General features: G+C 46.8%; 2 protein-coding genes across 3 annotated transcripts in view; one reads left to right on the top strand and one right to left on the bottom strand.

Annotated features, from left to right (window-relative positions):
* Positions 1-13,948, bottom strand: part of LOC111147412 (cyclin Y like 1) — a 106,635-nt gene extending 92,687 nt beyond the window's left edge. Inside the window, exon 1 of the mRNA XM_022503512.1 lies at positions 13,902-13,948. The gene's annotated coding sequence lies outside the window, so the exon portion shown is untranslated. The remainder of the gene's footprint in view (positions 1-13,901) is intronic.
* A 444-nt stretch (positions 13,949-14,392) lies between these two features.
* Positions 14,393-25,513, top strand: LOC111147767 (methyltransferase like 21A). Of its 2 annotated transcripts, XR_002640651.1 has the most exons (4): positions 14,393-15,335; positions 15,739-15,850; positions 17,278-17,468; positions 24,891-24,951. XR_002640651.1 is itself a non-coding variant. In XM_022504030.1 (3 exons), the coding sequence occupies exons 1-3, from the start codon at positions 15,189-15,191 to the stop codon at positions 25,286-25,288; spliced, it is 657 nt and encodes a 218-aa protein (XP_022359738.1). In that variant the 5' UTR covers positions 14,414-15,188; the 3' UTR covers positions 25,289-25,513. The 2 variants fall into 2 exon arrangements, 1 of the variants encoding a protein (XP_022359738.1); XM_022504030.1 differs by lacking the exon at positions 17,278-17,468 and having other exon boundaries at positions 14,414-15,335; positions 24,891-25,513.
* Positions 25,514-26,415: the final 902 nt, after the last annotated feature.

The raw sequence follows: 26,415 nt of genomic DNA, 5'->3' as shown, positions 1-26,415 counted from the left end.
GGACAGGGAGAAGCCGCAGAACTTAGGACTGTAGTTACGCCAGGACTCTACAGGCTTATGTTTCAGTGGCACCAACTGAAGCTTTATTCCTTCTGCAGTCTTGCATAGCGTGAGGCCTGCACCTCTTTGACTCTGTGACTCCCACCCAGGGGCCCGGGTAGAAGACACAGAGATGCCTCCCCAACAGGCTGCATGCTGTTTGCGGCGTTTGGGGACTGCAAAGGTCTTAGTATCCCTGGGACTTACTCTCCACACTTATCTCTCGCCACTTCCCCCTTGTTTGGGGCCAGGCGGGTCTCTGGAAAGTTTCTGGCGTCTGCCTGGGGGCTTTTGCGTTTTCTAGTTCCCTGATGGGAAGGCCTCCCTGCCCCCACCTTTAGGTAGCTCCTTTCTTAAAATCTTTTAATTTTTGAAGGTTCTATTCTTCTAAGTTTCCATTTAAATGTCACCTCGTTCGCGTCCTCCCCTCCCCTGTGTGTTAGTGAAGAGGCCAGGCTACCAGGCAGGAGGGCGTCAACTGAAACCCCGTCCTCGGTTTGCCACCACAAAGGCTTACTTCTTGCTCACGTCACAATCCAGGGACTCAGAAATCCAGTTCCTCTAGTTTGTCCGCTGCTGAGGGTGTGAGATCGCAAGAGAGGGCTCTCAGGCAGGGGCTACATGGCCCAGAACCAAGCACAAGGCCCCAGGTTCCCTGGGAGGGGGCTGGGAAAGTCATCTTCCCTTACAGAGATTATTCCAGTTAATGCTCGCAGCAAGCCTCTGACGTCTATAGGAGCGGCCTGCTCGTTTTCCAGACGGGAAGCTGAGGCTAAGACGCTAAGTGTTAAGGCCACAAGGCTTACGTGGCGGTGCTGGGATTAGAACCCAGAGTCCTCTCAGAGCACGTACTCTGTACTGCCCATATTGCTTCCATGTTAAAGACAACAAGAAGATTGATAACGTATCAACTATATATTTTATTCAGTGTTAGCAAAGCCGAGTCTTACAAGTATGCTTGTTCCTTTTCCTTGAATAGTCATAGTTTAGACAAAAAATACAGTTTTGCTATGAAGGCATGGGAACCACCTAGGCGAATGGTTCTCAAAGTCTGTCCTAGAGCTCCTGGGGAACACTGAGACCTACCTAGGGAATCCACAAGACCAGAACTGTTTTCATAATAATACTAAGATGTTTGTCATTTGTCTTTTTCACTCTCATTCTCTCACGAGTGTACTATGGAGTTTTCCAGAAGCTCCCTACATATGATGATGTCATTGCTGTGATGCTAATATGTAATGGAAGTATGATTGTTACTTGAAAATGAATTAACAGGGGCGCCTGGGTGGCTCAGTGGGTTAAAGCCTCTGCCTTCGGCTCAGGTCATGATCCCAGAGTCCTGGAATCGAGTCCCGCATCGGGCTCTCTGCTTGGCAGGGAGCCTGCTTCCTCCTCTCTCTCTCTGCCTGACTCTCTACCTACTTGTGATCTCTGTCAAATAAATAAATAAAATCTTAAAAAAAAAAAAAAAGAAAATGAATTAACAAATGATTGTTTTGGGTTTTAACTTCTTAAAATTTCTAATATGGTATGTATCAATAGATAAAACCCACACAAACAAAAGTTCTTTGGGGTCCTCGATAATTTTACAGTGTAAAGGATCCTGAGACCAGGATGTCTGGGTGGCTGAGTAGGCCAAGCCTCTGCCTTCGGCCCAGGTCATGATCCCAGGGTCCTAGGACTGAATCTTGCATTGGGTTCCTTGCTCAGTGGGGAGACTGCTTCTCCCTCTGCCTGCCCTCCCCCCTGCATTGTGCTCTCTCTCTGATAAATAAATAAAATCTTAAAAAAAAAACCAATCCTGAGACCATAAAATTTGAGAAGTGCTATTGGGTTAGAAGTTCAAGGCAATGTGTTTTCTGACAACACTTTAAACTCTAGTGTATAGCAATTAGGAGTCTCAGTTTAAAAAATATCTTTTAAAAATGCCTATGTCTCAATTTCTATGTCTTTAAAATGAGGTTATAGCACAACTATAATACCAATCTCTATTACAACATTAAATTTTAATATAAGCTAAAAACATTAACCATAGTAGCTTGGATGAGAATTAAGCAGTCTAAAGAAAAACTAAGAGAGGAGCATTAACAATAAATCAAAAGAAATTTCCTCAACTTTGTGTTCCTTTTCTCACCTCCATTCTTTCTCAAGAATAGTAGGAAAATGGGTCCAATTTGCTTTTAGCACAACATTCCGTCCATGAATTCTTCTACTTTTTGGAGATCAGTAGTCTAATCAATTTGCCTTGGCCCACATTAACGAAAATAGTCACTACAGATGAAATTTCATGGTAACAAAATTCATCTTAACTGCATACTGTGTAAAGAAACGGCTCCTGAGCGTGGATGACAGCTTGGTGTGTTTTCTCATGCTGCTGTCACTATGGTAAATTTCAATTTAAAGAAACCAAGTAGCCACTCTCTCCCATTCACTGCAGTGGTATGCGATGCCCCAAGCACTTGGTCTTTATAATCCATTTTACCTTCAAAGGGTTAGCCATGTGGGCAGCACATTCACTGCGACAGAATACAATGTCTGATAACTTGATATTATAATCCCTGTTACTTTAATAGGAGGTAAGCTGTGCGAGCACAGAGTAGCCCATTTACAAGATGACAGATAAGACCTTCTTAAGTGCACAATGATGTTTGATTTAAGGCTTAATAACAGTGGATTTATTTAAAGTGTTCTCATATTTGCAGATTTTAAGATTCTAAATAAGAAATGAAAGAAAGTAAATAGATGATCTTATTAAGAGATTACTATGTGCAGGTGTTATGGTGTTACATGTGGTAACTGACATGTGTTAACTCACTGCCCACCTCCTCCTCCAAACAGTCCAAAGATGTGGGCATTATTACTATTATTCTACTTTTCCCACACTCTCAAACACTGTCCTATGCCATTTTCCACTATAAAATTGTGAATTTTAGTTATTTTCTTTTTAAAAAATTTATTGAGAGAGAGAGAGAGAAAGCACAAGTGAGAGCATGAGCAGGGGAGAGGGTCAGAGGGAGGCAGACTCCTCACTGAGCAGGGAGCCTGACATGGGGCTTGATCCCAGGACCCCAGGAGTATGACCTAAGCTGAAGGCAGACACTTAACTGAGCACCCCAGGTGTCCCTAAAAAAGGTATTTTCATTTAAATTTTGCCCTCATTTATTTGTTTCTTGCTGCTTTGGCTGCTATAATGGGTTGAATTGTGTCTTCTCAAAAGATACATCGAAGTCTTAACATCTAGCACCCATGAATGCGACTTTATTTGGAAAGAGGTCCTTTGCAGATGTAATCAAATAAAGATGAGGTCCTCCTGGATTAGGATGGGCCTTCCGTCCAATGACTGGTGTCCTTATGACGAGTGGGAGATTTGGAGACAAAGACACCCAGGGAGAAGACTGCCACATGAAGATGGAGGCAGAGACGGGGGGAAGGCTGCCACCAGACAAGGAAGGCCAGGGGCCACCAGAAGATGGAAGAGGCAAGGAAGGATTCTTTCCTTAGAGCCCTTGGAGAAGTTATGGCCCAGCCAACACCTTGGTTTCAGACCCTTAGCCTCCTGAACTAGGAGAAAATATTTCTGCTTTCTATAAGCCAGCCAGTCTGTGGTACTTTGTTACAGCAGCTCTTGGCAACTAACACACCAACTTCATGGGCTGGAGGCCCAGCTGGACGCCCAAGAGCGAGGCCTCCACGACGGCACTCCTGTGCCTGGCACCGCACAGACGCCTACTGGACAGATCCCCATCAAACCAATGGATGACAGGACCAAATTGAACTGACAATGGGTTCTGGGTCCAAAGACTATTTTGAAGGCCTAGTTTTGTAGTGAGAGATCACGGAGCATCTTCGACAAAAATGAGATACTGCCAGATATTTGAATATCTTCTGGAACAAGGCAGGATATAAAGAAAAAATTAGGTCTTTGAACTGGATGCCATGAATTTGTAGGCAATGGGGAGCCACTGAAATGCAACTCTAAAGACGGTGTGCAGGCCAAGTGACGGCGGCGGGCTATCAGCCAGAGAGGCAGCGGGGTCCTGCGGCAAGACAGGCCCCAGGAGGACACTCTGGTTACTGCAACCGCCTGGGCTTATATGGACAGCGACCGAACAGAAATTTTAAATGGGCACTGAAAGGCAGGAAGGTCACCACCCTGCTAGGCAGGAAGAAGCTGGGACCACAGTGAAGGAACCGGTAACAACCAGGATTTGGTGAGTGCTCACTGCAGGTCAGGCACTGTGGTCAGCCCTGAGCATGAGGGGACTTCCTCCTCACATCAAGGTGGCAGCCTCGGCCTTGTGGGAAGATCCTCCTTTTGCAGAGCAGGAGAATGAGGCCCAGAGATGCTAATTCACTTTTACGGACTTCCCCTCCTCTGGGGCACACAGCAAGCCTTGAGTGAGGTGGGCATTATCATCAACCCCGTTTACAGGTAAGAAAATGGAAACCAGGTGAGTGGCAGTACCTTGCCTAAGGCTGCATGATTAGGCACTAGCGAGAGGGGAGCTAGCATTCAAGTCCCGCAACTCTAACCCCACCGCCCCCATCCCCAACTCTTGCACTGCACAGCGAGGGAGGTGGTACCTTTTTTTATTTTTCGTTGACTCTGCACTGAACACTGAGCCTAATGCAGGGCTTGATCCTATGACCCTGAGATCATGACCTGAGCCCATACCAAGAGTCTGATGCTCCCTCGATAGAGCCACCAAGGTGTCCCGGAAGTGGTACATTTGGTATGGGGGGGGCACCTCTTCAGCCTAGAATGGGCAGAAAGATGTCACCAGAGATCAGGCTTCCTTTCCACCAACATTTATCACGGTCTGGGCTAACTCAGGTCATCTGTTGACCACAGTGTGGAGAGGAGTCAGACTTTTGTTTTTCAAACACATGTTCATCTGTTAGGATCGTATTTGTAGCCTGGCAAATAGGACAGTAAGCTAGCTACCTCTGAGTTATACGCCAGGGACTTATAGAATGTTTGTATTCTGTGTACTTCTTCCTAAAAACAACAGAAAACACACCACTCGTTAGGACTCCCATGATTCTTGAGGTGTGCATCGAGCACTCAAGCCATGCATCGAGCACTCAAGCCAGCTTAAGCAAGAAAAGGAAATGTATCCTCAGGTTACGCTGGCGTCCTGTAGGCTCTGAGAAGCCAGGTCCAGCCAGGAAAGGCTGTGGCCGGGGAGCCCCCCGCTGCTCCCCGTGACCAGCCTCTCCATACATATACCATCCAAACTGAGGACGCCCTGCACTCGTGTGGCTTTACATCTCCTTTATTCAAGGGACCAGCCCAGACTGAACATGTCAGGAGTATCTGGCTCCTGCAGGGAACAAAGAAAGCCGTTCAACCTGGCGTAAGTGAATTGGGGAATTTCACGGCTCAAATAACTCAAACTTCTCAGTCAGCTGGATCCAGGTGGTCACAGGGCACCCTAAGCAGCAGACTCTCCCTCCTCTAGCACCACTGCCGGCTCCAATCCCGGCTGGCTCAGCCCTCGTGGGACCAGATGACCAAAAGGACCTCTAGACTTCTACCCTTTGCCAACACTCTGCTTTTCTGAGAGTCTCAGCCAGTCTTGGGAAGGCCTGCAAGTAAGCGCAGCCTTGGTCACATGCCTGCTTCTGGACCACCCGTGGGCAGATGGAAGGAAATGCTCACTGCCAGGTCTGGAGCCAGGGCCAAGGCTGGCTCTCCCCCAAACACATAAGAGCAGATGATACATGAAGTCGACTGTTGGGTACAATTTTAGGTGCGTTAGATAAGTTAAACCGTTTTAACCTTATCTTCTTTGTTTGCTAATTTAATCAGCACATTGTCCCCTTTTGTAGGTGGGGAAATTGAGGCACAGATGAATGTGTCTCAGCTAAGGCCACACAGCTGTAACCTGCAAGAGCTGGGATTTGACCTAAACTGTCAGGCCGCAAAAGCTGGGCTCTTGACAGCTAGCACAAGGGATCTGCCACCAGCAAAATGCGACATGGATGCTGGGCTAATAACAATAAGAACAGCTGTCCAACAGCCACTCTGAGTTTTCGCTCTGTGGAGAGAATTACGGATCCAGCCTGGGTGGGGTATCCACCATGACCCAGGGTGGGATCATGTTGTTCCAAGGTGGCTGCTTCTACAGTCCATGACCTAGTACATGGACTAGTTCCAAAACACAGGAGGGACAAAAGAATAAGCACCCTTCCACCATTATTCTCTGGGGAGGTGGTTGGGGAAAGGCAATTAATCATGCGGATAAAAATAAAAAGCTATAAGCCATAGGCCTCTGGGTGGACTTATTTATATTTTAACTCTTCCTAAGTTCTGCTTTCCTGCAAGAGGCTGTGTGGGCATGAAGAGTTCAGTGATGCACAGAGAAGTTCAACAGGGCACCATGAAGGTGCAGAGGGAACCCACTGGGCTGGGGAGATGCCCGAGCACATTCCCTAATTAGTTAGCAAGCTCCCCTTGCTATTAGGAAAAAGCCTATCATTTTTGGATTGCTACATTACGGTTGAACTGTACTTTGAAATGTGGGTAATGCAAAAATGGGATCTATTTTTTTGCATACCTCCAGCAAGACTGTCAGTAGGAGAACTGCCTTTGAGTCTTAGAATCCCAGCTGGAGAAAGGTGGTCAGTGGTCTTGGCTGACGTTGACGCTGGGGGCCCAGGAGACATTATGAGATGGCCAGAGCTCCAAAACAGGATCCACTTTACTGGAAAGCTAAACTGAGCCACCCGCTAAAAACCTGTACCTAATGCTTGAGATTCCTGTCTCTTTCACACCTTGTTCTGTCAGCGTCTGCTGAGTTATGCTGTGGTAACAACCCCAGATCTTAGTGGTTATCTCCACAAGGTTTATTTCTCACTCCCGTTTCCCGTATCGCACAAGGCAGCTGTGGTTCTGCTCCACGGAACCCGCAGTGAGGCTGTGTCCTGCTCTGAGACACACAGTTCTTAAGCAGGGGAGAAGCAATGACACAGTTGTGCAAGGCACCTCGTGCTCCTGCCTGCAAGTGGCCAGTGTCATTTCCACCCATGTTCCACTGGCCAGAGCAAGTCCCACAGCCAAGCCTGATCCTGTCCTGGCCCAGGGTGGGTGGAGAGACATCACTTCCTCCAGAAAGGACACCAAGGACAGGCCTGGGGAAGGTGGACTGGATATTTAAAATAATTATCATCTACTACATACCCAGTATTTTTTGAGGATTAAACATTTATTTTCAAGTATTCACAGAGAACCAGCGGCTGTTTGGTTTATTTTTATAAAAACAAGAGCTCCACTTCATGTCTACACTGCTATACAAGTTGCATATGCCCTAAATGTTCTTTCTGGTGCTTCTTGAGCCAAGTGACACCAATGAGAACCTTGAGAGGGCGACGGGACATACATTTCGAGGTGAAATGTAAGTAAATATAGTAAGACGAATGTCCTGTTAGTGGAGTGCTGGAGAGGTCCGGAAGGTTCTGTCTCATAAAGTTCTGTGCATGATTTCAGCAAAAACAATGGAGAGTGCAGAGAAGGAGGGGGGAGGGGGTCGGGATCTCTGTGCCAGCCTTCACACATGAGGAGCTTGGGATCTAGGGAGCTTTACACATTACTCAGGGTCATCCTGATGAAAGGGTCAGAGGCAGAATTTCTACTTTCATTGTCTCTCTGGCCCCAAAGCCTGTCCTTTTTCTTGTGCCGAATCCTAACTTCCCAAAGGAAAGGGACCAAGAGAGGGGAGAAGAAAATGGGATGAGAGGAAAGCTGAGAGGCAGTAGCCACACAGAGACAGAGAGGAGGTAAGAGAGAAAGGAGACCCTGGGAGAGGGAAAAGGAGGAGAGAAGCCCAGAGAAGGAAAAATAACACTGAAGGAGCAGGATACAGTTGGAGGACCGCCCTACCTGACGTCAGATTTAGTACAAGCGGCAATAATCGAGACCGTGTGGGGCTGGTGAGAGAACAGGTGAACGGATCAGTGGAGCGGCGCGCTCACAAAAACACCCACGGAAATACAGTCAGCTGATCCCGGACAAGGGGGCAAAGGCAATACAGTGGAGAAAAGGCAGCCTTTTTAAAAAATGGTGCTGGAACAACTGGGACATCCACATGCAAAAACATGAATCTAAACACAGACCTTACACCCTTCACAAAAATTAACTGGAAATGACCACAGACCTAAATTAAAATGCAAAGCAGTGAAACTCCGACAAGATAACACAGCAGAACATGCAGGCAACCTTGGGTTTGGCAATGATTTTTTTCAGTGTGAGGCCAAAGGCAATATCCATGGGAGAAATAATTGATAAGGTGACTTCTTACAATAAAAAATTTCTGGTCTGCAAAAAATGCTGTCAAGAGAAGGAAAAGACCAGCCACAGACTTGGAGAAAATATTTGCAAAAGAGCTATCTGATAGAAGACTGTTATCCAAGATATACAAAGAACTCTTAAAAGTCAACAATAAGGGGCGCCTGGGTGTCTCAGTGAAGCAGCCGGCTCTTGATTTCAGCTCAGGTCATGATCTCAGGGTCCTGGGATTGAGCCCCAGAGCCCTGAGTCTGGCTCTGCGCTCAGTGGGGAGCTACCTTAAGGATTCTCTTTCCCATTGCTCCCTCCCCACGGCCCTCCCCACTGCTGGCACTGTCATGCTCTACCTCTAAAATAAATGAATGAATCTTAAAAAAAAAACACCTCAACAATAAGAAAATAATCAGATTAAAAATAAGACCAACAACAGGTACATGAGAAAATGCTCAGCATCACTACTCTTATGGGAAATGTAACTCAAAACCACAATAAGATATCACCTCACATCCGTGAGAGTGGCAACTATCAAAAAGATAAGAGATAACAAGTGTTGGAGAGGATATGGAGAAAAGGGGATGCTAGTACACTGTTGGTGGGATAAAATTTGGTATAGCCACTATAGAAAACAGTATGAACATTATAGAAATTCCTCAAAAAAGTAAACATAGAGCTACCATATGATCCAGTAATCCCACTTCTGAGTTTATATCTGAAGGAAATGAAATCATTATCTCGAAAAGATACCTATACCCTCATGATCTTTGACTACAGCATTATTTACAATGCCCAAGACAAGGAAACAACCTAGTCCCATTGACAGATGAATGGATAAAGAAAATGTGGTGTGTGGGGTGATATATCTCATATATATCATATAATACATATCATAGACATACAAATATACGTTGGAATATTATTAAGCCATTAAAAAGAAGGCAATCTTGCCATTGGCAACAACGTAGTTGGATCCCAAGGGTCCTATGCTAAGCAAAAGAAGCTAAACAAATATTATATGATCTTACTTATATGTGGAATCTATCTATATTTTTAGAGAGAGTGAATGAGCAGGCATGGGATGAGGAGAGGGAGAGAGGGAGAGAGAGAATCTTAAGCAGGCTCCACACCCAGTGGAGAGTCTGATGCTGGGCTCAATCTCACTATCCTGAGAGCAGACCTGACCTGAAACCAAGAGTTGGATGCTTAACCTACTGAGCCACTCAGGCACCCCTATGTGGAATCTATTTTTTAAAAAGCTAAATTCATAGAGGGGCACCCGGGTGGCTCAGTGGGTTAAGCGTCTGTCTTCGGCTCAGGTCATGATCTCAGGGTCCGGGAATTGAGCCCCACATCGGGCTCGCCTGCTTCCCCTTCTCTCTCTGCCTGCCTCTCTGCCTAATTGTGATCTCTGTCAATTAAATAAATAAAATCTTTAAAAAAAATAAATTCATAGAAACAGAATACAATGGTGGTTGCCAGGAGCTGGGGGTGGGGGAATGACAAGATGTTGTTCAGAGGGTACAACTTACAGTTATAAGATGTATAAGTTCTAGGAATCTAATATTCAGCATGGTGATTATAGTTAACAGTACCATATCATATACTTGATAGTTGTTAAGAAAGTAGACCTTAAATATTCTTACTACACACATGCATACACATACAAATTATAATTATGTGAGATGATAGATGTGATAACTAACTTTATTATAACAATTTTGCAATATATACATGAACCAAATCATGACATTATATACCTTAAACTTAAATATGTCAATTATATCTCAATACAGCTGGAAATTAAAATAGGACTCAAAAAAAGGGGCCACCAAAAATCATAAGATACTTAGGAATAAACCTAATCAAAGAAGCAAAGGATCTGTACTCAGAAAAATGGGGAACACTCATGAAAGAAATTGAGGAAGACATAAAGAAATGGAAAAACATTACATGCTCATAAATTGGAAGAACAAATATTGTTAAAATGTCTATGCTATCTAGAGCAATTTATATATCCAATGCAATCCCTATCAAAATACCATCAACTTTTTTCACAGAGCTGGAACAAATAATCCCAAGATTTGTATGGAACCAGAGAAGTCTCCGAGTAGCTAAAAAAGGCTGAAAAAGAAAACCAGAGCTGGCGGCATCACAATTCCAGACTTTAAGCTCTATTACAAAGCTGTCATTATCAAGACAGTATGGTACTGGCACAAAAATAGACTATGTGTTCCAGATCAATGGAAGAGAATAGAGAGCCCAGAGATGGACCCTCAACTCTATGGTCAACTAATCTTCAACAAAGCAGGAGAGAATGTCCACTGGAAAAAAGACAGTCTCTTTAACAAATGGTGTTGGGAAAATCGGACAGCCACATGGAGAAGAATATCTATACCATATATCATAAGCAAAAATAGACTCAAAATCAATGAAGGACCTACATGTGAGAGAGGAAGCCATCAAAATCCTAGAGGAGAACATAGGCAGCAACCTCTGTAACCTCGGCACAACTTCTTGCTAGATACGTCTCCAAAGGCAAGGGAAGCAAAAGCAAAAATGAACTATTGGGACTTCATCAAGATAAAAAGCTTTTACTCACAGCAAAGGAAACAATCAACAAAATCAAAAGACAACCAACAGAATGGGAGAAGATATTTGCAAATGTCTTATCAGATAAAGGGCTAGTATCCAAAATCTATAAAGAACTTATCAAACTCAATACCCAAAGAACAAATAATTCAATCAAGGAACGGGCAGAAAACAGGAACAGACATTTCTGCAAGGAAGACATCCAGATGCCCAACAGACACATGAAAAAGTGCTCAACATCATTCAGCATCAGGGAAATACAAATCAAAACCACAATGAGATACCACCTCACGTTAGTCAGAATGGCTAAAATGAACAAGTCAGGAAATAACAGGTTGGCGAGGATGCGGGGAAAGGGGAACCGTCCTACACTGTTGGTAGGAATGTAAGCTGGTGCAGGTGCTCCGGAAAATAATATGGAGGTTCCTCAAAATGTTGAAAATAGAGCTACCCTATGACCCAGCAATCTCACTACTGGGTATTTACCACAAATATACAAATGTAGTGATTTGAAGGGGCACCTGCACCCCAGTGTTTATAGCAGCAATATCCACAATAGTCAAACTATGGAAAGAGCCCAGAAGTCCATCGACAGATGAATGGATAAAGAAAATGTGGTATAGGGACACAATGGAATATTATGCAGTCATCAAAAAATGAAATCCTGCCATTTGCAATGGCATGGATGGAATAGAGGGTATTATGTTAAGTGAAATAAGTAAATCAGAGAAAGACAATTATATGATCTCAGTCATATGTACAATTTAAGAAGCAAAATAGAGGATCATAGTGGAAGAGAGGAAAAAATAAAGAAGCAATCAGAGAGGGAGAGAAACTGTTAGAGACTCTTAATCATAGGAAACTTGAGGATTGCTAGAGGGGAGGGGGTGGAGGGAATGGGGTGACCGGGTGATGGACATTCAGGAAGGCATGTGACATAAGGAGCACCGGGTGTTAGATAAGACTGATGAATCATCGACCTCTATCTCTGAAACTAATAATACATTATATGTTAATTGAATTTAAATAAAGATCTAAAAAAATGTGCCAGGGTGCCTGGGTGGCTCAGTGGGTTAAAGCCTCTGCCTTCGGCTCAGGTCATGATCCCACAGTCCTGGGATCGAGCCCCGCGTTGGGCTCTCTGCTCAGCGGGGACCCTGCTTCCTTCTCTCTCTTTCTGCCTGCCTCTCTGCCTACTTGTGATCTCTGTCTGTCAAATAAATAAAATCTTTAAAAAAATAAAATAAAATAAAAAAATGTGCCAAAGACTTAGCAGACACTTCATTAAAGAAGATATATAGATGGCAAATAAGCATATGAAAAGATGCTCCACATCATATGTCACTAGGGAACTGCAAATTAAAACAACTAATACACACCTACCATAATGGCTAAAACTTAAAAACACTCACAACACCCAGTATGGACAAGGATGTGGAGCAACAGAAACTCTCATTCATTGCTGGTGGAAATGCAAAAAATGGTACAGCCACTTTGGAAGACAGTCTGGTGGTTTCTTACAAAACTCAATATACTTTTGCTGTAAGATTCAGTAATCACAGTCTTTGGTATGGACCCAAAGGGTCTAAGTAAAAAGATGAGTGGTTATGGCAGAGGGAGGGAGAGGACTAGGTGGAGCACATGGGATTTTTAGGGAGGGGCCCCATCTCTGTATGATGCTATTATGGTGGGTATAATGCCATTATAGATTGGTCCAAACTCATAAAATGCTCAATACCAAGAATGAATCCCAAGATAAACCTGGGGTGATAATGATGTGTCAGTGTAGGTTCATCGGTTGTAACAAATGTCCCACTCTGATGGGGGGTTACTGATCATGGGCAGAGGCTATGCGGGTGTTGGAGCAGGAAGTGAATGTGAAATCTCTGTACCTTCTTCCCAATTTTGGTGTGAATTTAAAACTGCTCTAAAAATAAATTCTATTACACAAATTTTTAAAAATAAAAATAAATGAACCGAGCAAAAAAAAAAAAAAAAGTAAAAGAACTTCGCTGCCGATCTATTAAGTTGATCAAGTCTCCTTTGCAGCCCCCCCTTCCTCTGGAAGGCTGAGGTGTGCAGAGAGGCCGGCACGCCCCCTGCAGGCGGGAAGAGGCGAGTAGAGGCGGGGTTCAGGCTTGGCCTCCGGCCCCTACAGCAGGTGGCAAAAGGGAATTACCAGGAAGCGCTGAAAAATACCAATGCTCGGGTCGCCTCACACCAACGGAGACTTCCCAGGGGCAGAGTCCAGGCCGGGGGAGTTGAAAATAGCTCGCGTGCATTCTAACACGCAGCCGGGGCTGAGAATTCCCGGGACCGAGCGGCGGCACGTGGGGGAGGAACTGGGGGTCAGGAAGCAAAGGAAACTTTCTCAGAGAGGCGGACGCCGCTCCCCGCGGGGTCGTGCGGTGGGCTGCTCACTCCAGCCGCGCCTTCTAAGGGCCGGCAGCTTGGGTCAGTGGCTCTGGCGTCAAGCACAGGGGTCCCGAGGCAGGTGAACCAACCGTCGGCCCTCCTGGAGGGACGCTAGGGCCTTGGGTCTGCGGCAACCGCCCCGCACTAGGTGTGGGGCCACATCCCGCGCCCCCGGCCCCGCGGGACTCTTTTCACGATCGAGTCCCGGGCGCAGGGTGCGGCTCCGAGTTCGCGCTGTAGCTGACAAGGGCTTTGTCACTTTTCCTACTCTATTGCCACCAAGTGGCGATTACACCAATTCGGACTTACCCTGGTGTCGAGAGGACGAATAAGTGACCATGTCTACTTCGGAGCAAGCTTTTGTCTACACCTGCTAATTCGTGACCTTTAACACTGAAAACAGGCCAGCGTACAAACTAGAAAAAAAACCACACACACATACACGGGTCGGGGAGGGTTGAGAACCAGCTCACGGACATAAAAGTGGAACCAGCAGGAGAACGCCTCCCCCGCCAGCCTGGTGGGCTCCCTCTCACCTCGCCAGGGCACCCCCGCGCCCTCTCCGCGCACCTACCCGCGACTCAGCACCTCGCTCGCCTCTGGCTCCCCGCCCACGCTGCTCTCCGAGTCCCGGAAACTGATTGGGCGGACCGGGAACCTCGGGGACCCCCCCCCCGGAGGGAGGCCGGATGTCCTCTCCCTCAGCGTCCTCCTCCAGCGCGCGCCCCGCACACCTGCGACCCTGTGCGCCGCGGGGCACCTGTCCGGGGTAGGAGGGACCGGAAACGCGTGTCTCCCGGCGCGCGCACCGCCCACCCCCGCCGCCCCACCCCCGCCGGCTCGAGGCTCCCGGCTCCCCGCTCCCAGCCCTTTAAGGCGGGTGGCTGCGTCGGCGGCGGCCGCGCTCGGGGCGGGGAAAGCGAGGCGCGCCACGCGGGGCCGGCTCCCCGGCAGTAAGTAGAAGCGAGGCCCACCTCGGGCCCCGCCGCGTCGCCGGCCCCGCTTCCGGGCGGCCTGGGCTGGGGAAGTGGGCGGCACTCCCGGGGCGGGGCGCGTCCGGCGTGGCTGGGCGGGGGGGTCCCTCTCCAACCCCCCACGCCCACCCCGTGGGTTCCCGGAGCTCTGGGGCCCGCCGGAAGCGAGTGCGTACCTGGACCCTTTGGAGGGGACTGGGCGGGTTCTGGGGACTCCGGGCAGGCCTCTGAGCCGCGGACGCCCGAGCCCGCCCTGGACCCGGGCTCCTGCTCTCCCCGTCCGCGACTCGGGGCTCACGAGTGTCTTTCACTTCCAGTCCGGGCGAGATGGAACTGCGACCGTGTCAGAAAGCCGGATGACCAAACCGTTAACCCTCAGTCCAAGTGCAGCTTTGGGCCCGGGGCTGTCGCTGTTGAACGCGCTGAATTTAGAGGGGGTGGAGGGAAGACCGAAACGAAGCAGCGAACACTCTCCTGCCGACCGCCGCGAGTGGCAGCCGCGGTCCAGACGGGCCCGGACGGTGTAGAAAGCACTACTTTCACCGAGGCCGAGGCCAGCAGCCCCTCTGCGCTCGCTCTTACCGCGGCCCCAGTTCACCCGGTGGTGACCGCGGAGTGCCTAGGGCATCCTGCGGGAGTGGTACGGGTGTGCGTGCTTCAGAACGGAATCTCCCTTCCCAGAAGAGGATGAGCCATGCGGAAAGGAATTAGACAAAGCCCCCCGCCCGCCCCGCCCCCTTTGTTGTCTTCTTTTGAACCTGTAAAAAAAATGGCCTTAAAAAGCATTTGGGGCTACTTAGGAGAGTGCATTTTTTTCTGGCCAGAGCGTCACGCAGGCTTCTTTTGCCCGACAGCTTTGAGGGAGCAGAGAGCGGAGTGCAGGCGAAATGGCCCTGGTGCCCTATGAGGAGACAGCGGGAGTGGGCTTGCAGAAATTCCACAAGCCTCTAGCCACCTTCTCCTTTGCCAACCACACCATCCAGATCCGGCAGGACTGGAGACAGCTGGGAGTCGCAGCCGTGGTGTGGGACGCCGTAAGTACACCCCTGGGCCTCTGAAGACCACTGCAACTGATGATATGACTGCACTTTATTTACTTATTTTTAATAACAGCTTTATAGTGAGATACAATTCATATACCAGACAGTAATTAAACTTGCCACGCGCAGCAGCACCCTGTGTTGTGTGGGCAGTGTGTCCTTGACCCTACTGTCCTCAGGGGGGATCTTGTGGGGCCTGAGGCCTCAGTGTCTGTGCCTGATTTAGGGGGTCACCTCCCAGCAGCAGCTGAGTTTCTGCCTGTTGTTGCTAAACTGGGACTGGAACCTTGCAGGGGGGAGAGGGGTGTGTGATGTCTTCCTGCTAGTGGGAAGTCTACCTGAAATGGGCTCCTAAACCACTTGTTGACTTGAATCATCCCGCTGTGCTTTGACTCAGGCTGTCGTTCTTTGCACGTATCTGGAGATGGGAGCTGTGGAGCTCCGGGGCTGCTCTGCTGTGGAGCTGGGTGCCGGCACCGGGCTGGTGGGCATAGTGGCGGCCCTGCTGGGTGAGTGCCATACGTGTATGGCTCACTTCTCTGTGAGTGGAACTCATTGCGTGGTGTGATTGCTGTTTCCTTGAGACAGACCCATACTAGTTTTCCCTTTGCTGGATTTTTCTGTGCCCTGTGCTTATGAGTCAACTGCTGGTGCCCTTAACTCCAGTAAGCCTGGTTTCTTCTCTCTTGTTCTTGCTCTCATCCTGTTTTTTATACTTCTCATAAAAGATTGCTTTGCCTTCTTCAGTTTTTTAAAAAATTTGGTTTTTAAGCAAGCACATTTATTTGGGCAATTAGAATTGCAATTGGGGAGACTATTAGGTTGTCTGAATTAGGTTCCTGCCCCCCCCTTCAGTTTTATGCCAGTAATATGATCTGAAGGCAACTTTCAGTTCAAAGAGAATTCTCATATTCATGCACACAGCTTTTTTTCCAGTTTAGGGTCCTTCCCATATTCTGTTGGATTTAACCCTGTGACGCAGGTTGAGCAGGTAGTCTCATTCTTACAGTTTCCTTGCTGAGAAAACTTTGCTGGTTTTTCTCTTCTAAGAAGGGTCGGCCCTGCTATAGTTTGTACTGACTTATTTAAAAATTGTATTCACAGTATGCAGTCCTGAACTGATATCAGGGTTTGCCATTTTTTGTTTGGTGTACATACATTAACTTAGGCCTAGAGCATTTTTAAGCTTTTTTTTTTTTCCTTAAAGATTTTATTTATTTATTTGAGAAAGAGAAAGAGCACTGAACAGTGGGGAGGGGTAGGGGTCGGGGGCGAGGGGGAGAAACAGACTCTGCACTGAGCAGGGAGCCCACTCAGGACTCGATCCCAGGACCCTGAGATCAGCACCTAAACCAAAGATGGACACTCAGCGGACTGAGCCACTCTGGCACCCTTAAGCTTTGTTTTTATTTTATAATTTTAAAAAATCCTTTGTTGAGTCCTTTCTACAGCTTCTGACTCATGCAGTTCAAACTATCCAATGAGATATAACATTCATTTCAGTATTGTCACCCGGGGCTCTTGTTAAAATGTTTCAGCTTCTGTAGGTCTGCGGTCAGGCCCGAGAGCCTCCGTTCTGACAAGCTCCCGGGGGTGATGATGCCAACACTATTGGCAGGTAGACTACACTTTGGTGGTCAGGAGCTAGAATTCCATCCCATTATGTATAGGTACTCAAGGACCCACAAAAGCCCGTCCTTTATTGTGTTCTCTTTCTGGTAACTTCTTTCTTTTTTCAGTCTTCCTTTCTCTGTTTAGCTCTTGCCTTTCCAAATGTGACGGAGAGCGGGACAGGGTGGTGGGGAGCTAGGTTTCCGTCGCCGCACACCACAGCCCTTGCAGACACTGATGAAGCCCTAGCTCGTACACTGCCTTTTGTTAGCCTTGTAACATCCGCATGGGTGTTAGGTATTATTTTGAACTTCTTATTTTCCAGTGAAACTGGGGTTCTGGGAGATGAAGCCCTTTGTGAAGTCCTGGTCAGTGGAGACCTGAGAGTCAAACCAGGCTCCTGACACTGCGGTCCCTTGTCATCTTTCCTTGATGCTAACTTTGCTGCTGTGAGAGGAGTTACCTGGAAGGGAGATGAGGTTTCTTCTGTTTCTGCAGCAGCTGGCATAGAAACAGGTTAGTTGGCCAAGTGCATAGGTTTAGAGTTATACTTGGTTTTGACACCTCCTTTAACTCTTACCAGCTCTGTGACCTTTGGCAAATTGCTTAATCTCTCAGCTTCAGTTTCCCTGTAAACTGGGGATAATAATTAGTTCATGCCTGAGGATCCAGTGAGATTAGGCACAGGAAGTGGTTAGCTCATTAACTGGCACAAAGCAAATGCTCAAATAAATGTTGATTGCCCCTCTGAGTATTTCTGTTTGTGATCTAGAAATCTGGATCTGTGGGGTGGGGAAAACCGGATGAGCTTCTTCAAAGACTAGGGCAGAGCTAGGGATGGTTAGTTGTTGCCTCACAAGATGGACAGCTCTGGGAGTGGCTGGAAGGGAACCGCAGACTGTGTGCTCCTGATGGGGGATGTGTGCTTCCTGGCCGGGTTTCACTGTCACCTATTGGAATCCTTTCCTGCCCCATAGCAGAATTCATTGCTGCCTTATTTCTTCTCCCCATAGCGCTTGGTCGGCTCACCACCTATGTCCCCACTGTGTCACATTTTGTAACAGGCGGTTTGTCCTTGTGTCTGTCTGTCCTGGCTGGCTGAGGTTCCTGAGACTCGGGACTGCACCTTACTCTGTGTGTCCTTAGCCCCACACACCACTTGCCACACAGTAGATACTCCAATAGCTCTGGAATCAGAGTTGGACAAACTAGGACATCATGAAAAGTCATGTTTCTTTTACAAAAGTGATGTCACTCTATAAAAGTAGCCCTAGAAGCAGAATACAGAAAGGGGATGACGAACTCCTCAAACGTCCTAATTATTCATGACTCTGCAACATACATACTGTTGCCATTTTGGTATATTTCCTTCCATTCCTTTTCCTCCCCCTGTATCTTTTTTTTTTTTTTTTTTTTTTTTTTTTTTAAGATTTTATTTATTTGAGAGAGAGAGCATGAGCAGGGAGGAGAGGGAGAAGCAGACTCCCCATCGAGCAGGGAGCCTGATGCAGGGTTCCATCCTAGAACCCCTGGATCATGCGCCTAAGGCATATGCTTAACTGACTGAGCCATCCAGGTGCCTCCACCTCCACCTGTATTTTTAATCATAGCTGTAATTCACTGTTACAGAGTGTGTGTGTATGTGTGTGCACACATACATATGTATATACACACACACATATGTCTCATTTAACATTACATCGTGCATACCTCTCTGTGCTATGTGATTTGCATACCCTTTTTTTGTTGTGGCTGCAAAGTATTAGGTGTTAGTTTTGAGGTTGAAACCTGAGACTAAAGAAAAAGTCTCTTTAGAAAGGAGGCAGTGAGAACAGAATAGGTAGTGATTTTGAAATGTAAGAGGTTGATCATTCCCCTTTTATTTATTTATTTATTTATTTTTAAAAGATTTTATTTATTTATTTGACAGAAAGAGATCTCAAATAGGCAGAGAGGCAGGCAGAGAGAGAGGAGGAAGCAGGCTTCCTGCTGAGCAGAGAGCCTGATGCCATGCGGGGCTCGATCCCAGGATCCTGGGATCATGACCTGAGCCAAAGGCAGAGGCTTTAACCCACTGAGCCACCCAGGTGCCCCAATCATTCTCCTTTTTAAAGTATTTTTGTTTTTCGTATCCTGAGTCATTTATTCCTGAATTCAGGGAACACCCAAAAAAGCCCTGGTGAGTTTTCTGCAGAACTTTAATAATGAGTGATGAGATTTTCCTGTTAAAAGAATAAAAACACCTGTTAATTACTAGGCAGTTCCCAGGTCCCAGGTCTTTAGTCTGTCCTTCTCAGCTTGCCCCTGTGTGGTGGGTGGGTCCAGTTGGAGCTCTCTTCAGTGGTGAAATGAAGGCTTGGTAGAGGTTAGGTAACTTGCCCAAGGTCACGAAGCTCATGGATTGTGGAGTTAGAATTGGAATCTAGTTCTGACTCTTAAACTCTGGTTCTTGCTTTGAAAATCTCTTTGTACTGCCTAGAAACTATTCTTAGAAAAAAGTATCCCATTTTAAAGATAGGGTTCTGTAAATTGGGGTGGGCTCAGGGAATCTGGATTTTAAAAGCTTTTGAGGTGATTTGATGCCCACCAAGTCTGGGGAACAGTCTTAAAATATAATGCTCAGGGAAGAGCATTGTCTTTTAGTTTTCTGTACTTCTGGTGTAAGTCTCCACTAAGCTTTGCACTGTGTGTTTAACTGAAGGATGGGTGTCTCTACCTGACTATTTCTCAGCATCTCAAACAGAACATGTGTTTACACTTGAGCTCTGCTTCTCTTTGCAAATGCATCTTTTTCTTTTGTTCTGAGTTAGTGTGGCCATCAAAGTCCTCTCTCAAGGGAGCTGCTTGACCCACTCCCCCAGCCCTTCCTCCCTCCCCGAGCTCTGTTGATCTGAGCCCTGTTGTTGATTTTTTTTTTTTAAAGATTTTATTAATTTATTGGACAGACAGAGATCACAAGTAGGCAGAGAGGCAGGCAGAGAGAGAGGAGGAAGCAGGCTCCCTGCTGACCAGAAAGCCCGATACGGGGCTTGATCCCAGGACCCTGGGATCATGACCTGAGCCCAAGGCAGAGGCTTTAACCTTCTGAGCCACACAGGTGCCCCTGTTGTTGATCTGTTGTCTAATTTCCTGATTCCAGTTCTCCCTTTGTATGCCCTCCCCCCCCCCCCCCAGCCTGGCCTGAGCTCTCAGCATCTTTCTTCCCTGTGATGCCAGGTGCATCCCCACAGCTGACCTCCCTGCCTCACTTTGTCTTCTCTGGCCCACCTCCCAGTAGGCTGGAGCGGCCCATTCTCCATGCAGAAGTGCTGGGGTGGCCCAGACTTAAACACCCCTGTGCCTCGGGCCACCTGGCTGGCTCAGTCGGTGAAGCATTCCTCGATCCCAGGGTTGGAGTGCAAGCCCCACAGTGGGTGTGGAGCCTAGTTAAAAAACAAAAAGAAAGCCCTGTGCCTCCCCAAGGCCTGAAACTCATGAGGCTCTACCCCATTTTGCCTGACCATTTGGGCTCCTATTACAGAGCGGCTGCATTGTCTGTGGTTCCAGGGACACACCCGTGGCTTCTGGGCTGTCCCTTCTGCCCTGAGTGCCTTTTCATCACCCCTTTCCCCTGGTTAATGTCACATCTTCCCAGTGTAAGTTCAGATGCCTTCCTTCCGAGTTCTTCTCTGACCTCTGCCTCTCTTGAAGAGGGTCTCCGTTGTGACCACATCATTTCCTGGCAACCCGTTTCCATATTTTACTCCCCACCTCGCATCACAGTCGTGTCTCTGTGTTTCCCTTCCTCCTAAACCTGAGCTCCTAGCGGCCAAGGGTGGTTTTGCTCATCTCTGTGTCTCTGGTACGTAGCATGTGCTCCCATGTTCGAATAAAGTAAGGTGTTGCTTATAAAAGTACCAGCTAAAGTGATGGTAGGTGTTTATGTGTTCTTTCTCCGTTACCGAGTGAGTGGCCGTGGGACATGTGATCGTGCTGGGTCAGCTCTCATGAGTCCGTCATGAGCTAAGTGTTGCTGCGCCCTCCACACGCAGCAGAGCCTCGGGGGGGTAATTTCTTCACCATCTTCACGTCCACGGGCACTCTGCCTGCCCTTGCTTCTCCTCACTTGAATAGCAGGTAGAGGGTAGCCCTCGGCTGATTCTGGGCCAGTATCCCTATAGCCTGCTGCATATAGCCAGGCTGCAGGAACACGCCGCTGCTGGGCCTCGCTTTGCAGAGGGGGTCAGGAACCTCAGGGGGCGGGTGATGCCACTGAGCGGCCCCGTTCTGCTTCCTCTCTTACTCTGCTGATCTCCTCTGTCCTCCGCCCACACTCCCAGCTGGTGACATTTCTTCTTTCACCGAGGAGATTGCTGCAGGCAGACGAGAGCTTCTGTGGCCTCCCCTGCCGCCTCTAACCCTCCCGTGTCTGGGCCCAGTGTCCCCGCCTTTGCCCTCCATGGGACATCCTCACATGCGCTGTCTGCCCTGCATGGGCCAACCCGCTCTTCCTTCTTCCCTCTCCTGCATCCTCACTTTTCTTCTCTCTTTCCACCTGACCATGTGTAATGAATGTGTAATGGAAATGTGTAATGGAAATGTATTTTCTGTAGCAGGAAATGGGCAAGATGACCCCGGTATATCTTGTTAGCAAGGAAGCTAACAAGGATGACATGGGGTTGTGTCAAAAGTCCACTGGCAAAAGATAGGACAAATTGAACATCAATATTCATAGTGGCACTGGATTTAAACATATCAAATGTTTAATCCATGAGTTCATGATACAACACCAACAAAATAAACCCAATTAGTCATCTTTCAAAGATGCTCCGAAACCAGATCTTTGGAATCTGGTGTATAAAAGGGGAGGGAGGGGTGCCTGGGTGGCTCAGTTGGTCAAGCGGCTGTCTTTGGCTCAGGTCATGATTCCAGGGTCCTGGGATCGAGCCCCGCATCGGGCTCCCTGCTCAGCGGAGAGCCTGCTTCTCTCTCTCCCTCTGCCTGCTGCTCTGCTTACTTGTGCTATCTCTCTGTCAAATAAATAAATAAATAAAATATTTAAAAAATAAAATAAAAGGGGAGGGAGGAGCATAGTTTATCCTGCCTTTCCTATTCAGGTTCTATACAAAATGAGTAATCAAATAGTAGTTGAAAGAAACCTCCCTTTATAGAAATTTCTCAACACACAAATGCAAAAGGAACTTAGTGAATGAAAGATCTGGGCATTGAGTATTTGTGCCTGCTCACATCACAAAAATGGAGCCTACCCAGTGCTACATACCTCTTTTTTTTTTTTTTTTTTTTTAAGATTTTTTTTACTTATTTGAGACGGAGATCACAAGTAGGCAGAGAAGCAGGCAGAGAGAGGGAGGAAGCAGGCTCCCTGCTGAGCAGAGAGCCCAATGTGGGGCTCAATCCCAGGACCCTGAGATCATGACCTGAGCCGAAGGCAGAGGCTTTAACCCACTGAGACACCCAGGCGCCCCTACTACATACCTCTTGATGAAGAACACACCACCACCTCTGAAATAGTCTTGCTCAAAACATTAAACTCAAATTTATAGGAGACACAGAGGAGCCAGGGACATGCTGAATTATATAATGGTACAATCAGCAAAATCCAGATTGTGGGAAACTACAGGGCAAATGATCTATATCTTCCCTAAATTGCAAGGGGAAGAAAGATTCAAAGGAAACTGGTAGATTCAAAGAAATCTAAGACCTCTTCCATGCCCCTCCCTCTAAACACACACCCAGAAGGAAACCACAGGCAGAGCTGCCCTGTGCAGGGAGAGAGGCTGCTCCTGGGCAGGTGTACCGGGAGCTGGCCTCGGGTGGGGGCCTGGGGTGGTTATAGCAAGGAGCAAACTATCCGCCTCCTTCACCTGGGTCATTGTGGTGACCTCTTCACGCAACTCCTTGTTTCTGGTCTTGACCTACTTCTAGAAATTCTGTTAAAGCCTGAAATCATTGGCGCTTCTGCTCAGCACTCTCCACCGGCTTCCCATCTCAGAAACGTGACCTGCGAGGCCCTCTGCCTCCCGCCTGTTACTTGTTCGACCTCATCATCTAGTCATTCCTCCTTCAATCATTCCTGCCACAGCAGTCTCCTCACCTGCCCCCACGGAGGTCTTGGCACATGGTCTTCGGCCTGCCAGGAGGACTGTCCCGCTGCGACACACGGCCTTCCCTTTTTGTTCAATCTGAAATGTCAGCCCCACCTCCCTGACTTGCGGACATTTCACACCTCTCTTTCCTGCTCTATTTTCCCCCTAGTACCTATCTCCAAATGACGTACTGGCTATTCTCATTTTAAAAACCCCTCTTACTGCCTGGCTCCTCACTTGAATGTAAGTTCCACGAGGGCAGGGGCTTTTGTCTCCTGGCTGATGGTAGCTACTTGGCTCTTTGTACAGTTGACAGATGTTACAGGAGAGAGTGGCCAACTCACATCAAGGTCCTGCCAAAACTCCTGGAAGCCCCAGCTGGTTAGGTTAGCCATAGCCTCAGAAACCTCTTGAGACAGGCACTGAAAAGGTCTGCCTGTAAGAAGCACTGAAATGAACACTGAGGTGATATGCAGGAGACTAGATCACTCCAGGATTGCCTGTAAATGCAGACTGTTAAGAAAGCCAGAGATAAAGTTTTGAGTTAAACCAGGAAAAGGCTGTCTGTGATTTTCTTATCATCAGGAGAGATGAGCAGTATCTCTGGATTCTGCTCATCAGGCAGCACGCTGTGTCGCACTGAATGGTCCAAGGGGTGGCAGCGCTTGTAAAACCCAGCAGCTTGAGCACTGTCTTCAGTGTCACACCTGGGACCGTCAATGTCAGATCGAATTACACACCGTCCTAACATCACAGGCCAAGATAAGAAACATCAGTCCGAGCTGCCACTGAAATGGTGTTTGCTGTAGCTGGTCTGGAGCCCCGTGGGGAATTACCCATGACGATGCCAGCTACAGAAGGGTGCAGAGGAGAGGTCATCCCGTGAAAGAAGAAGCCTAGTGTTACAGTGTTCAGAATTCACTAGGCCCAAACCGAACAGGACTACGCATGCTGTATTGTTACCGCAGCGCAGATGATCTGTTTCAGGGCTGACCTTACGTGCTTGTTTCACCGTGAGAGTGAACTACCAGCTCAGTCTTCTCCCAGCCGTACTGGTTCATGGTAGATAACTCACAAGAAACATGAACAGAATACTGCCTTATTGACAGTATACACCGCACGTAGAAACTTAGCATTTAGGAAACATGATCTCACATTTTAACCTATAGTGCTTTGATACAATCTAGTATTTGTATATACTCCTCTAAGTATACCATTTTTCAGAAATGATATAAGTATATAATTTAAATTGATAAATACATAATTTAGTTGATAAATACATAATTAAATGATATAAATATATGATATAATATATAATTTATATATACGTAAATGCATAAAATACATAATGCTTCTTCCTAACAGCAGGAGATGTGGACTGGGATTTCATAATAGCCAGTTAATCTCTCCCTTGATTTCTTTTAAAGCTTAGACTCCAGAAAGTCGCTTTTCCCTGTTTTTGGTATCTTGACATCTTCATAATCATTTGCTCTTAAATTTTTCTTCTGTGGATTCCATTTTACCCTCAGGTCTGTTGACTTGAAGATCATGACCTAATGAATGAATGAAAGTAGTGTAGACACCTGTGCAGGGTGTGCCAGCTCTGCCTGCAGGCGTGTCAGAGAGGCAAATCAAAGATTCACCTTTGCCAGTAGGCAATGCGGAAGGAGTTACTGGTTGTTGTTCTGCTCTTCTGCAGCCATCCCTGAAGGCCATGATCTTCTGGCTATGCGGTAGAATACTGGAGACACTCACTCTGCTGTTTAACTCCCCCCCTTCCCCCGCCCCCCGCCCAGCCAAGTTATTAATTGTATTGATGTGCACATGACTGTCTTTCTGTCCCACATTCTAGGTGCTCATGTGACTATCACGGACCGAAAAGTAGCATTAGAATTTCTTAAGTCAAATGTTCAAGCCAACTTACCTCCCCATATCCAACCCAAAGCTGTTGTTAAGGAGCTGACCTGGGGACAAAATTTGGGGAGTTATTCACCTGGAGAATTTGACCTGATACTTGGAGCTGATATCATATATTTAGAAGAAACATTCGCAGATCTTCTTCAGACTTTGGAACATCTCAGTAGCAAGCGCTCTGTGGTTCTTTTAGCTTGCCGAATTCGCTATGAACGGGACAACAACTTCTTAGTGATGTTGGAGAGGCAATTTACTGTGAGTAAGGTTCACTATGATCCTGAAAAAGATGTACATATATACAAAGCACAGAAGAGAAACCAGAGGGAGGACTTATAGTTGGCTTTAATTTATAAGAATGTTGTTATTGAGTGCCAGTGAAGGTCTTTGACTGGGAATTGAACCATATTTAATGAAATGGATTACTGAACGAAAAGTCTAACCAACGGTTCTCAAGGGCCAAAGCACACGGTTAAAACAAAGCAGAATTTTGTTCCATTGCTGTGACATTTCAGTCCTATTTGACTCTGAAAAATTCAGCTACCATTAAAGGATTATGAGAGATATTTGTGTCCCATGCTGTTCCCTCTTGATTCAGTTTCCCTGATGATGTAATGAAGGGTTGGTATAAGTGTGTCTTTAAAGCAGCGAGCTTGTTTTGGGAGGTTAACCCATGCAAATTATTTGACACGCATTTGAGATGTAGGTTTAGCCCAGTTTTCTAATTTTGTGAATATAAAGCAAGAGGCTTGATGTATATCCCCTGAGCTGTTAATGCTCTTGAGAACTTTTTGTCTGCCCATTTAGGGCTAAGTAGTTTTGGTTATTTGAGAGTAGGATATGAGTTCTTGGAGGTTCTCATTTCATGCTTTTTGGCTTAATTTCTGATTTAGGTATATAAACAAATGATTAAATGCAAATAAAATTTTAGCTACTTTTTGAAAACTAAAATCTTGGCTCTCCATGTGCTGTGCACAGGCTATCTTCCTCAAAAGCTGTAGGTTTTCCCTTAGCACTCCCCTTTTTCAAATGTTGTTCTAGTGTTTCTTGCTTAGACTTTCCCCTCCTCTTTGTAATGCATAGGGTGACAATGAAATCGGTTTTAAATCTCACCCCTTCATGGGAGGTTAGCTTCCTGAGGAGAAACTCCTTCTATACTGGATTCTCTGGAAGACCGGGGCAGGGGGAACCCGCTGGAGAACCAGGACTGTTCCGTGCCTCTTCCCTGGCTGCCTCCCAGTAGCCAGTGCCAAATAGTGTTGAATGAAAAAGATACATTCCATTTAGAGAGGACTGGTCTTTGGGGTAAATGATTGCTTCGTTGTTTTATGATTACCTTTGACAGACCTTATGAATGAAGTTACACACACATTTTTTTTTAACAAGGTACAAGCTTAACAGCTTCAACAAATTTAGATAAGAAGAATATTATAATCTCAGTATGGTATTTGGTACTAGAGATAGAT

Source organism: Enhydra lutris, unplaced genomic scaffold (genome assembly GCF_002288905.1).
Source record: "Enhydra lutris kenyoni isolate GAN:26980312 unplaced genomic scaffold, ASM228890v2 scaffoldscaffold1, whole genome shotgun sequence".
Classification (NCBI taxonomy): domain Eukaryota; kingdom Metazoa; phylum Chordata; class Mammalia; order Carnivora; family Mustelidae; genus Enhydra; species Enhydra lutris.
Note: the sequence above shows the minus strand (reverse complement) of the source record. Positions and strands in the feature narration are given on the sequence as shown.